The sequence below is a fragment of the Excalfactoria chinensis genome, chromosome 22 (genome assembly GCF_039878825.1).
Source record: "Excalfactoria chinensis isolate bCotChi1 chromosome 22, bCotChi1.hap2, whole genome shotgun sequence".
NCBI classification, from domain to species: domain Eukaryota; kingdom Metazoa; phylum Chordata; class Aves; order Galliformes; family Phasianidae; genus Excalfactoria; species Excalfactoria chinensis.
This window is the reverse complement of record NC_092846.1, coordinates 3395194-3408763: the sequence shown is the minus strand read 5'-3', so window position 1 is coordinate 3408763 and position 13570 is coordinate 3395194. Positions and strand designations below refer to the sequence as shown.

Genomic DNA, 13570 nt, shown 5'->3' with positions numbered 1-13570 from the left:
TCCCAACATACAACCTTGTTTGTCAGATGGATTTAGAGCGACAGCCTCCCCAGACACCAACAGTCAGCTGTCACAAAAGAGCTGGGAGGTAATCCAAGTAAATCTACTGCAGACTCTGTCATCCCACAGCAGACACTCATCCTTTCCTTCAAATCAGAAGTCAGTTATGCCCCTAGGGAACATGCGAGGGCTGAACACTCAGAGCAGGTGACAGCTAATAAAGTTCATCAAAGGTATTTCACTGGCCAGAACCTAAATACTGGGGATGTTTGAATTTCAATAAGCCAAATGCAAAAGGTGAATCTGGAGCTGAAAGAAGAGTTTATGGGCTAGAAGCAAAGTTTTGGAAATTAGGTGACATTTTGCACTGTGCTGTGCAAAGGAAAATAGATGCCTTGTTCTGAAACAATACTGTGATGCAACCCACTGCACCAGAAGCACACTGACAAAACAAGCCAGTGACAGGTCATGGTGAGACAGAGCTGCTCGAGGATGGGAAATACTTTGCACGCAGAAGCATCTGCATCGAGACTGCTACACAACCATTAGCTAAATAGACTTCATTCTTGGCTAGTCTGCCAAACCAGTATCTTCACTGCATCATCTGCTTTATCTTAAGCTGAAGCAGTCAGAGGAGGAGGAGCCCATTTCTCACTTTCCTGGGAATGAGATGGCCAAGCAAAAAGCTCCCCAGCAGCAGCAATTTGACTCAGCAGTTAAGCTGCACTCTTGCACAAGGTCTATAGGGGATGCACAGAGCAGAAGCCACAAGAGCTCCTTTCAGAGCAGGCTGGAAGACAAGATCAGCACCAGCAAGCATTCCAGGGCCCTGAAGCAATGTTGGGCTTGCAGACACAAAGAAGAATTGCCTCCCAGCCCCCATGGCCAGCAGATGCCTGAAACACCTGCCCTGTATGTGCTCAGAGCAGAAACTGCCTTGCTTTCTGTGTGCTTAACGCCCTTCATTTGACAAACACTGACTTCATCAGTCACGACTCCCTGAAGCCATACCAAAGCCAAGTGGGTGACGTTATTTTTCTTTCCAATTAAAACTGCATATTAAGTACCATTCCACAAAGAACTGCCAGCTGATGGGGAAGCACTGGCAGCAGCAGCAGCAGCCCTGCACAATCAGCAGTCTTCAAAGGCTGCCGAACAGAGCTCTCTGCAGGTCGAGCAGTGCCCTCAGGTGGTCGAATGCATTCCTCGGGTTTGAAGCTTATTTTGTGCCCTCATCCTCCCCTCCAAGAAAAAAAAGGGGGGGGGAGAGAAAGACAGAGACAGCAAACCACAGCTGTAACTTACTGCTGGAGTCACATATCCCATCACTTCCTTGGAACATTACAGAGAACATTACATAAGATGAACCTAAAACAGGCAGCAGCTGCTGGTGTAGAACAGGAGGTTCTTAAAACATGCCCTTGTAGAAAGATTGCTTTTAAGCAATTGATTTTAACTGATACAGACACGTCTTTCTCAGAAAGATACAACACACTTCAAACTGCCCATATCAGAACTCAAGTGTTTAGGTTGGTTATATGTACCTTCCTAACCACACTTGCAAGCCAGATTTGCTCCTTGATGTTCCAGGATAAAAGCAAACACGTTGCTCAGAAGGACGATGTACAAACTACATTTAATTTCTGATTAGACATCTTTTATTTAAAGGATGTTATCTAAAAATATTTCCTATCAACCTGCTGTGCCTCGTGTTACATTTATTTGCAGTGCACTTCACCATTTGTTTGCAAGTCAGTCAGTTACAACATTCCTTTCAGCATACAAAACATCAGTGGGGGGAAAAAGGAATGACAGCTCCCATAGCTGAAGACAATTTCTTTCTATTGTCATGACCTGCTGAGCTCAACCTCCTCCTCAAACACAATCCACCTCAGCTTGAAAATGGAACGGTCCAAGCACTTCCTATAGGGGTCACCTCATCCAGCTCCTAAACATTGACTCAGGTAATGTTCCTCTTAGTGGTTATCTCAGGATATACCACACGTTCATAGAAGCTGGTCAGCATCAGTCCTGCCTGTTCTCCATGTGAAGCCTTTCCAGCAGTGCAGCTGTCATTAGTTGTCCAAAAACAGAGAGATCTTAAGAAAAGCATCTGAGTTGGGGGGGAAAAAAGACAACAAAAAACAATTAATTAATACATCTTATCTGTATTCTGTCTCAGCAGAAAATTAGTTCTAAAATCATATATATATATAAGCACATATAAAAGTAACTTCATAGACCAAGTGAAGCAGATTATCAAGTCCCTTATAAAAGGGCAAGAAAGAAAGCTGCTCCCAGCTGACACTGGAGCGCAACAGCTGGCATTTACCACCAAACTAGGTACAAGATCTGTGAGCAGGTTGGTTGCAAAGAACAAGGGCAGAGAGCATGGTCAGCCATTGCTACTGAGCCCAACAGAACAAGCAAGACAGGATGTAACACAGTATGTCACAAGTCTGTGATGTAGGTGATAGGCAGGTGTTTTATCTCCAGGGAAGAGATATCAGCACAGGGCTCAAAGATACATCCAGGTCCAACACATGGAGATTTACCTTGAACAGTATCTTCCCCATAACGCTCCAAAATCCCCTCCCAGGTCTGTGGGAGAGCTTCCATGTCTGCTAGGCTGTCACAGCTGATGAGCAGGAGGAACTGTTTGATCTCCAGGTACCTTCAAACTCCATAAGGACAACACAGCAAAAAAAGAGCACTCAGCATCCCGGCCCGGACAGCACCACCACGGTAGGATACAGATACCGGTAGTAACGCTCCACATCCTGCAGTCCCTCCAGAACATCAGCCAACGACGGGCGGCTCGGCCCACGTCTCAGCACCTCGGTTAGGCTCAGCGCCGCCGGCCGCTCCTCGTACACCCGCATCACAGCGGCCACGCCGGCCCCCACCGCGTCCCTCACGGCGCGCAGCTCCTCCCTGCGTGATAGACCTCAGCGAAGACCCACAACCAACACCCCACACCCGGCCCGGCCGCCTCCCCCTCACCTCCGCTCACTGAGCTCCTCCAGCAGCGCCTCGGCCGCGCCGCGCTGTTTCCTCCACAGCCGCTCCCTCAGCTCGCTGAAGGCTCCCAACGGCGTTCCTCCCCACGCTAACCGCTGCGTCGCCCGCATCTGCGCCGCCAGCCCGGCCAACGAAGCCAACAGCGGCGTACATGCGGCCATAGCCGCCCGCCAGGCCGCGTCCCACCGCCCCGCTGCCGCCTCCCACTCCCGCAGCTCAGCCACCATCGCCGCCATGATGGCCGCTAAGCCGGAAGCAGTCGCAGTTTTATGCGTCATCACAACGCGCCGGGCTCTGATTGGCCGCCCTGCTCTCTATATCTATCTATCTATCTATCTATCTATCTATCTATCTATCTATCTATCTATCTATCTATCTATCTATCTATCTATCTATCTATCTATCTATCTATCTATCTATCTATCTATCTATTTATATTTATATCTATATATTTATATATCTATATCTATATTTATATATCTATATCTATATCTATATCTATATCTATATCTATATCTATATCTATATCTATATCTATATCTATCTATTTATATCTATATCTATCTATTTATATCTCTATATCTATATATTTATATCTCTATATCTATATATCTATATCTATCTATTTATATCTATATCTATATATTTATATCTCTATATCTCTATATTTATATCTATATATCTATATCTATATATCTATATCTATATTTATATATCTATATCTATATCTATATCTATATCTATATCTATCTATTTATATTTATATCTATATATTTATATCTCTATATCTCTATATCTATATCTATATCTATCTATTTATATCTCTATATCTATATATTTATATCTATATATCTATATATCTATATCTATATCTATCTATTTATATCTATATATATTTATATCTCTATATCTCTATATCTCTATATTTATATCTATATCTATATCTATATCTATATCTATAATCTATATCTATATCTATATCTATATCTATATATTCTTCCCTGGATAATAATTCAAAGGCAGCCAATGTATTTACTCAAAGGCATAGACCAATGAATGCTTACCTTGTGCAATCTGGGTACAAAGGCAACGCTGATACCTTGCAGAAAGCATGAGCATTGGGCACCAATGGCCGGGGTTTGCTTCTGCATGGGAAAAGAAAGCAATAGATGGGAGCTGCTGTACCGAGTTCTCTGCTGAGGGATTGCTTTGTAACAGCTTGGGAAAGCACAGCTCTCTGTAGAGCATCTGCGTTGTTCAGGTCGTGGCAGCTTCCAGGTCTTAACTGCAGGTGGCAATGTTGGGAACTACTGAGCTGCAAGGACAGCTGGGTTGCTATCTAAGGACACCTGGGTTGCTATCTTTGCAGGATTCACTGAGCATTCATTCATTCAAACAAACAGTTTTACTGTAAATAAAGCCATGAAGCACTTGGGTACAGATACACAACCCTAGATTCTGCTTTAAGCATCGACTGGGCTTAGATCTAAAATGCCAAGAGAATCCTCCTGTTAATACCATTTTCTTTTAAAAGTTATGATTATGATCCTTTACATGCTTGTCAGCCAATTCATTCTTCTATTTAATACCGAGATATAGCATAGTTACTAAGTAAATCCATGCATTAACGTTTTTCCTACTAAGAGTGGTAATGCTCCTCTAGATTAGTGTAGGGTTTGTTCTGAACAGTAAGGAGGCTTAATTGCTTCCTGAGATGTGAAGGTCTTGCACCTCTGCGAGCTGCCTGCCCAGCTCCCTGCCAGCAGATGCACACCTTTGGTTCTACTTCCATGCTAAACACATGCTGTAATTTCAGTTACTGTGAGCACCACCCAGGGCTGAGAGCTGTGACTTTCTTGTAGGAGTGGTTTGAGCAGCAAAGGCCATGGTTTGCTAAAAGGCTGCTGAGCGCTGGTGTTCTTTAGATCAAGACCATTGGCAAGAACTGGAGTTCTTTCAGAAATAAGTCTTCTCTGTGACAAAGCAAGCTGAAGAAAGATGAGCTTGTGGTACTTCCAGCAGCACAGACCCTGCGGGGAGCAAGCAAGTAGCAGGGTGTGCCTGTTTCACCAGGCTGAAGTGGTGAATTACTACAGTCCTGCAGGGGAAATAACATTTGTTTTCCCCGACTGGCTGAGCTCAGGCAGTCTTCCAGCCAGGAGTTCCTGCATGCACCAAGTGGGTGCAGCAGCAAGCTGTGTGTGTGAGTCTGCCAGTGAGCCTCTGCTCACACTGGGCATGAGAACTCCAAAGTTGAGCCCAAATTCATAATACAAATGCAAAACTATTAATCTAGGGAAATAATGAACAGAATAGGTACCCAGCGAGGCACCGTCCCCGGGATGTGCTGACATTGAACTCCCTGTTCAATAGGACTGTGTTTGATAATGATCCTAATAGGTGGCTCTTCCAGGCAATTTGATAGATGTGCACTATCGGGCATTGTCAGAAATAGCTCCATATACAAAGCAAGCATTTATCATCACGGACACCTTGCAGGTGGTCACTGATTCAATGACATTGTAAGAAATAAATAGATAACAATTCCCTGCTTGCCGATGGGAGAGATAATAGTTTAGAACAAATTAGAGTTGTCTCTAGGCAATTTTTTTCATGGAGGAGTGTTTTGATTTGAAGGTGCGGGACAGCACGTGCAGCTCCTCCAGCCAACCTGTACGATGCCACCAAAACCGATCTAACTTCCAGCAGAGTTCACAGCACTTTGTAATGAGACACAAAGATCTTTTCCATTAAGATGTCTAGTCTATGGGCTGTCCTGACGGTTGTTCCTGGATCCTAGGCCCTCTGCTGCAACCCTGCTGTAGCAGGCTCCAGCCGGCACTGCTTGTCTGCTCATTGTGTTTGCTCTCTGCCTCCTTCCAGCCAAGGCTCTCTTCACTTTGGGCAGAGCCCTCCTGCAAGCACTCAGCTGGTGTCCAGGGTCAGCTTCCAGCAGCTCATTGGGACTACTGAAATGCTCACATATTAAACTGTGTTGGATTGCTTTACAGTGCAAAGTGGATGAGGCATTAATCCAGATGTTCCCCCTTGATAAGGGAGCTGACTGCTGAGTCTTAAGTTTGGCATTTAATGTTAAGATGTGGGTGGTGGAGGGTGGGAGGTGAAAACAATTACTCAAATTAACAGGCTTGTAAGTGTTTCACAATATAAGCTTCTGTAACTTTGCTCCTTTTTCTTTATTCTTTTTCTTTTTTCTACTTAACTGGGAAAGATTTAACATTTAATTAACCTGACTGATATCATTTAGCAGTTGGGCACTCAATTAGGTAAAATATATTAATTAGAAGACTTAACTGATGGTGGCTTTCCCAGGCTGGCATCTGGCTGCATGGAAGCTGTGCTGTGCAGTGATGAGCTGTGTCCCCTCTGCTCCAGACAGCATCTGCTGCAACGTGACATTCCCAGTGGGATCTTGCAGCCTTTTATCTGATCCTGTGTCATGTGCCACAGGCTACAAGGACTCGAAACAAATCAAACGACGTTGTTTGCCATGGATTTAGCTGCAGCTTTCTTATTCTCTAATTGATTTTACCGCAGGGTTCTGGATGAATGCTGGAGGTATCTGCAGAGAAGAGCCTTGCTGTAATGCCCGCTCATCTCCTGTATGTGTGTGCTCAGGGGCAGGGTGGTTGTTCATGTACAGGAGCCCCTTTGCAGGAGCATGTTCAGGAGAGATGCCTATTTCCCCATTAACTGATGGCAAAGCCATATTCCTCCTGTAGGTTCCTCCTGTGGGTGACCAAAAGTGGCTTGGCAGGTGCTTCTTCTCCACCTGGGATTACAGAAACCAACGGCCTGATGGTACAGATGCACCTCTAGAAAGCTGCATTGCTCTGTGTGAGGTCCTGAGGTGTGCTGCACTCAGTCCCATCACTATTACACTCCCACACAAGGAGGATGGCAGCTGGTCATAACCCATCTCTCTGGGTGGCAGAACAACAAGGGCTTTGCCCTGCCTGGCTCCAAAGTGTCAAAACACTTCAAAGGAGAAAGGGAGAAGCCAACTGCCCAAACAGACAAGTTCTCTGAAAAGGGAATTGTGAGCATAGATTCTCTCCAGCTGCAAAACTGTCCTTGTGGGGCAAGGAGAGAGCTGGGTGCTTGAGCTGAGTGTGCTGAGCCCCCTCCAGCAAGACACACGCTTGCGATGCTATATTGCAAACTCCTTCTTGGAACATAAATCAAGTATTTCCTTCTGTGTAGGAAGAGAGGCAATCATGAGACAGGCTGGTTTTCTGCTTTTATAACCTCACAACAGCAAGTTTGAGCTGTCAAGAGTTCCAAATAAGTATATCCAATTTATTCATAGATGGTAGCCTTCTTAAAGGCAGGGCTTCTTTCACAGCTGTGCTGCAAATCAGATCCACATTGTCCAGTGAATCTCATTTACTGTAAGATAATACGAAAAGCTGATGTGGCTGGACCTCACTGTGGAATTGCAGGGTGCCACTGCTCTGCTGTCACATCTGAGCTGGGGGAAAGCATTAATGTCCTCTTAAAATACAGTGGTGGAAAACAGAGCTTACGGGGTGCGGACTTCAGTGCAATTTTGTTCCTGGCTCTGATGAGAGCGGGGATGAAATTCTCTCTATCCCAGAAAGTCGGTGCCTGTAAGCCACATAGCTTCACCCATCCCTCACCCAGAAGCATTATTACACTGAAAAATGGGATTAGGCAGAATCACTAATTTGAACATCACACAAAGGCACCAAAATCCCAGGCACCCTCCCCGCCTCTCCAGGCAAAGATTTACTGCCTGCAACAGTGTAATTAATCTAATTTCCATTAATAAGGATGAGACAGTGAATAGGAAAGTCATGTCCTCAAAGTTGCTTGCCGCCTGTAAGCCTGGCTGGACCCAGGAAAGCAGCCAGGGCAGAGCTGTGCCCATCTGCATGGATGGTGAAGATGCTCTCACGGTGTCGTTGTCTGCTGTATTGCCTGTGTTGTACTGCCTCGCAGCAACTGGCTGAGAGCAGCTTTCCAGGGAAAAATCAATATTTACTAGTTATGGGTCAATCTTCCTTATAAAGTACAAAGCCTGCTGATTTTGCACAGTTCAGGGCTGCACTGAGCTGGGAAGCCGGCGTTTTTTCGTACACAATTTGAACTTAATTCCTTTGCTGTGAAGTAGCAAGTGGAAACGTTAATAAGATCTCAGCTGCTGTTGTAGCCCCGCTCTGCCCGTGGGTTCAGTGCTATGAACACAGCTGTGTCCCAGCACTGGTCGGGGGAGGAGGGGGGGATGCAGTTGTGTCCAGGCACAAGGATGATGGAAAAGGATAATTTGTCCTTGTCCTGCATCACTCCTGTAAATAGCATCCGGGGGTTTGTACCTCTCCTGCCCACCATCCCTCTGTTGTCTCTGCCTCCCCTCTGCATCCAGCTCCTGTGGCATTCAGCCACTGCAGGGCTGTCCCCTTCTGCAAGGGGCCTCAATTCACCTTCAACAAGAACGCTAGGAGAGTTTCAGGGTGATGAACATCAGCTAATGATAACGTCTGCGAGCAGCGAGTGGATTTCTTCCCGTTGCTACAGCACACATTAAAGCTGGAGGCGTACCTCATTCCGTTCCATCATCCTCAGTGTGCAAACAACCAGGGGAGAGCTGGTTTGCACCATCCCTTTTTGCCTCTCCCTGCTGTCAGGTGGCTTTGAGTCATCTGTGCAGTGAAGGCTGGAGCTGGAACAAGAGTAGGGTTCGTGTTTCCTGAGTGCTGGGGCTCCCTGAGAAAGCACATGGCTTATGGGAAACAGAATGGGAGAATGGCTGGAGCAGGAGATGTATGAGCAGGAGTGCTGCTGGGCACTGGGCAGGACTTAGTTTAGCTGTCCTGCTTTTTTCTTTCCTCTATAAATGTAGGAAAAGCTGATGGATGTCCCTGTGTGCTACTGCACAATTTCCTGACAAAACATCATGAGTTTTCTTCCCAGTTCCCCACAGAATGTTCCATGTAAGAACCCAGCAGTGGGATGTGGGGGACAGTGAGTGATGACTGCCAGTGTGCAGCTCAGCCTCCCTCTGCTGCCACGCATTGCAGTGAGGGGATGGTGGGAGAAAGGCACGGGGAGGGCTCTGCTTCAGAAGGAAAGCTTATTTCCCACTGAGGGTGACCTTGTGGCCCAGGAGCCTGGGAAGCCGAATCCTGATGGCACTTGATTGATGGGATCTGAGGAGTCGTTCTCCCTCAATGTCAGTCAGCCTGCCTCTGCTGACTGCAAATGAAGGCACGAGAAATTGGACGGTAATCAATGCCAGATGGAAAGTGCAATTGAAAATGCCTTCTGTCTGGAGCTTGTGGCCCTGGAGGAGAGCTCGGCCAGGGCAGCGCTCAGCACTCAGCTCATGTGCACTCAAAAAAAGCTCCTGCTTTCCCTTTCCCTTTTTGTTGTTCAATTATCACACACGAAGACGACAGGAGATGCATCTCCATAGGAACCCACTGGGCCAAGAAACTGCTTGCCCAGCACTGCCAGCCCTGAGTCCTGCCAGCTCCGAGCAGCTCTTGCAGATAAGGAAAGAGATGATGTTATCCCACCGGGCAGCACAAGGCTGAAAAGCAATAGCTTTGCACTTTGCAGAGAACAGAGAGAAACCCTCCCAGGAGCAATCTGTGACCACGGGGAGCAGAGCTGCTCAGGGAAGCACCTGAGTGCTGAGCATCCCAAGGGGACTGGACAGAAGAAGGGATTTCTGTGTGTTGAATGTGGAATGGGATTGTGCTTCTTTCTGGGATCAGGGCTTCAGATGTGGGGGAAAACCCATGGAAAGCTGTTGTTCCTAAAGAAACCCACAGAAATCTGTGTTTCCTATGGAAATGAGGGCATTTTTTTCAGAGGAATTTAGTGATTTAACTTGTCTCAGAGAGAAAGAGACAGGGGTGTAGCGTGTGTCAGCAGAAAAATAGTGCTGTAAGTGATGCTATTCAAGCACTGCATTTGAAATGCTTGTTAAAATTAAAGGCCCACATTAGTTTGTTAGAGGGAATTGCCTTGGGCACGTTCAAATGCATTAGCTCCTGGAGCTCTTCTGATGGAAAAGGCCATCAGAGATTGTCAGCGCCATGAAATGCATTAGAGGTGCCTGATGGGAAGGGAGCTGGTGCTGTCAGGAGCAGGGTTCCTCCAGGAGCAGGGTTCCTCCAGGCCTTGCAGATCCCTCACCAGTAATAAAGAGCCCTTTGCATGGCAGGGATGCAAGAAGCTTTCAGAGAAGGAAAACCTGCAAGATAACAGGAGCATAACCCCTCCATCATGGGCAGCATACGGGAAAGCCAAAATATATGCTAAGGGAATGTTGGGTAGCAAGGAGCAGCCACGAAGAGGCAGCAGAATGGGACCCATAGATGCATGGAGCCATTTGGCTGCAGCTGGTTTCTTCCAGTTCAGCATTTCATCATTAGAAGAGCTGAACCATAAATTGCATTGGAATATATGAGTTTCCTTTCCCAGCATGTGGATTAGTTCGATCCTAAGGGGCAGAGGCAACTCAGTCCATGCAGAGCAGTGCTGGCAGTCACAGGTTTTACTTGCACCGATGAACCCATGTACCGGTCAGGCAGCAAACCTCTTGTAGGCTGGAATTAATGCTGAAAAGCAGCAAGAAGGGTTCTGGTATGTGGTAACCAAAGCTGTTTTATGGTGTGATTAGGAAATGATGTGATTAATGGGAACACAACACCCGCCAGTGCTGGGAATGCCCCATGTGTGTGCAGCCCTGCTCAGGAGCAGCAAGAACAGAGCAGAAGAGAGGATGGAGGATGCTTCCCACTGGGGCCACCTTGTGCCCCTGGAAGGACATATCCCAGTCCCACACCAGCACACAGCAACAAGGCTCTGCTTATTTGCTATAAATAAAAGCCCTTGCAAGATAGAACCAATTTCCTTTTCCCCTTGGGACGATGCCAACTGATAGCAATCCCATTATTTTTGGCAAATAACACCCCTGGCAGTTTCTTGCATGTTTGAGGAAGCAGGCGTCTTGCTGAGAATGAATTACAGGTTCACTTTCTCATCAGATATCCTGCTCACCTAGAAACAAGGAGACCAATGGCAACGGGAGGAAACTTCGGAGACAAAGTGCTTTGCTAATGGCCCACGTTAATTGCCGATTCTTTGGAGCGGGGCTCATTGGAGCCTACAGCTCGCTCTACATAATAACATCTCCCTCCTTCGTCCTCACCCATCTGGCACTTGCCATCTGCTCTCCACAACACTCCCTGCCTTACCAGAGCCTTGCATGCAAGAAGTTGCTTTGTGCAGAATGTTGAAGCCCCAGGCAGGGCACTGCTGGCTGCAGGGGTAGGGCAGCGTAGGCAGGACAAGCACTGCAATCAGTGCACGAGGTGCTGTGGCCCCAGATGAGGGTTCCATTAACTGATTGGTGCAAGGCTATGGGGAAGGTCTCAGCTTCTCTCCCCCAGCTCCATTTGCTAGTGACCTGGCTTTACCTTCTCACCCCATTTTCTGGCTGAGCTGTAGTCAGAATGTTCTTGCTCTTTGTATCTATTACGGCCCTAAAAAAAATAACAGTATTCTTCAGTTAGAAGTAGAAATACTGTTTCAAATACAGAACCGCTGCATTTCTTCTCCTGCTTCCCAAAACCTCCTCACGCACACAATATTCTCTCCCTCTTTGGAGGCTGAAATTATTTGCTACAGTCATAATTTCCTTTCAGCTCCAGAGATTACATGTGACTATTTCTCTGTGGGTATTCAGTAGCAACGCTCCCATGACCACAGCAGAGCTTTCGGCAGAGCTGTGAGGTGTTTCCTTTCCTAGTGGAGCAGCTATAATCCATTCTGGGCCAACTCCTGCGTGACCTGTGGGCTGTGGCAGAGCTCCCTCCCTGTGGCTTAAAGCAGTGCCCGAGGGCACAGCTCTGCAGCTCAGCAGCAATGAGATGCTCAGTGGAGAACCACTGGGGCTTGGGACACGGCCACGCACAGAAGGGAAGGGATGTGAATGCAAACAGCAGGGATGGACCCAGCCCTGCCATCCAGCCTTGCCATCCAGCCCTGCCCCTCCACAGGAGCCCTCCGAGCCCCAACAAGCAGAGAAGCATCTCGTGATGGTTTTAATCAGCCCGTGCAGTAAAAGGAAATCAGTCACGTTAAAGGAGAATCGTAAAACAGCTTTGAAAACCACGGAGCCGTGCAGAAGTGTTCAGCTTTGTTTGTTTAGGGCCCGGCCATTTTACAGTGCAATAAACCTCCCCGCACATAGGCTGGGAGCGTAAATCCTGCTCCAGCTCTCCTTGGTGTGCTGCCTAAAGGCATGGCAATGGAGCTGACACCAGGAGCTGGGGCACTGTGTCTTTATGTCCTTGGGCTCTCTCAGCCAGCCTGCCTGGATTTATTTTAGCCCAGCAGACAACTCCACGCTCCTGGGACGTGACAGATGTTACGAGCGTCACACTCCCTGCAACACTCATTTTAATGCTCAGCTTCTCCAGCTTTGGTGATTTTCCACTTTGTCACCATTCTCCAGGTTACGAAGCTTCCTTTTCTTGCTCTCAGCTCAGGCCTAAAAAGAGCATCATGGCTCCTCAGCTGCTCCGATGGATCATCCACTGCTTCCAGCAAGGCTCCCTGCACTGTTGGAAGCTCTGCACCCATGGGCTCTGCTAGCACAGCTTCCCTTGTGGTCCTTGCCCTGAGCTGAGGGCTCAGAGATCTCCATCTCCTCGGGGTGGATGACAAATGGCACGTGAAGATGTTGTGCACGCAGTGATAGAGATGTAGTGAATTAAAGGCTGGTAAAATGGATGTGGGGCTGCTGTAATGAATGCGTGTGTGTTGTGAGGATTAGGACACGGGTGTGATGAATGTTGTCTATCAGCTGTGATAAAAAGCCCATCATCCTCAATACATATTTTGGAAAACTAATTTAAGGCTGAGAGAGATTATTAAAAATGAGGAGAGGAAATTGTCTAGGATAAATTTCGAGTCCCTTGGTGGGGGTGAAGTGAAAGTAGTGCCTGTGGGGTGAAAGGGATGGCTGTGGGCATGGTGCAGCTCACTATAAGAGGACAGGTCTGAGTGGGTCTGGCAGTCCCTACACAGCTCTGTGCCAGCCCTGCATCTGCCCATGGAGGTTCCCCACTGGGTTCCTGCAGCCAGGGCTGTCCCACAGACCCTTTGGTAGGAGCTCCTGCCCCAATGAGCAGCACCAACCTGCAGCTCCGTCCATCTGAAGGGCTGAGTTTTGCTCTTGACTCTTCCCGGTCTTTCATTTAATCTCGCTGCGGTGTTCACTATGACAAGATCATTAGAAACCAAGTTAATGTTGCAGAGCTCTTCCTCCCGAGCAGTGTGTAACCACGCAGACGATGCCTGCAAGACAAGAGACTTAATTGCGTTCTGTCGGTATCCAGGGGGATGTCAGCCCGTCGAATTTAAAGCCAGGCAGGATGGGGGTGGGAAACACACCTCCATTACTCACCCAGGTTGAATGAGGTTTCGGTTTTATTATCTCCTGAAATAGCCAGTGCCTGGGAGGTGCTGATTGAAGCCATTTGAAAACATG

The 13570-nt window shown here is 47.3% G+C and overlaps 1 protein-coding gene across 1 annotated transcript; it reads right to left on the bottom strand.

The window, feature by feature from the left end:
* Positions 1-1639: 1639 nt before the first annotated feature.
* Positions 1640-3332, bottom strand: AIRIM (AFG2 interacting ribosome maturation factor). Its single transcript, XM_072355524.1, has 4 exons — positions 3004-3332; positions 2755-2934; positions 2556-2674; positions 1640-2113 (listed from the first exon to the last, which is right to left on the bottom strand). The coding sequence occupies exons 1-4, from the start codon at positions 3297-3299 to the stop codon at positions 2076-2078; spliced, it is 633 nt and encodes a 210-aa protein (XP_072211625.1). The 5' UTR covers positions 3300-3332; the 3' UTR covers positions 1640-2075.
* Positions 3333-13570: the final 10238 nt, after the last annotated feature.

What these genes read in the sequence shown, in the direction of transcription:
- AIRIM (XM_072355524.1), bottom strand. Translation starts at nt 3,299, where the DNA reads ATGACGCATAAAACTGCGACTGCTTCCGGCTTAGCGGCCATCATGGCG. An exon ending in GAGGAGCTCAGTGAGCGGAG is followed by an intron (nt 2,935 to 3,003) that starts GTGAGGGGGAGG and finishes TCTATCACGCAG; the next exon opens with GGAGGAGCTGCGCGCCGTGA. An exon ending in TGGGGAAGATACTGTTCAAG is followed by an intron (nt 2,114 to 2,555) that starts GTAAATCTCCAT and finishes CCCCCAACTCAG; the next exon opens with ATGCTTTTCTTAAGATCTCT.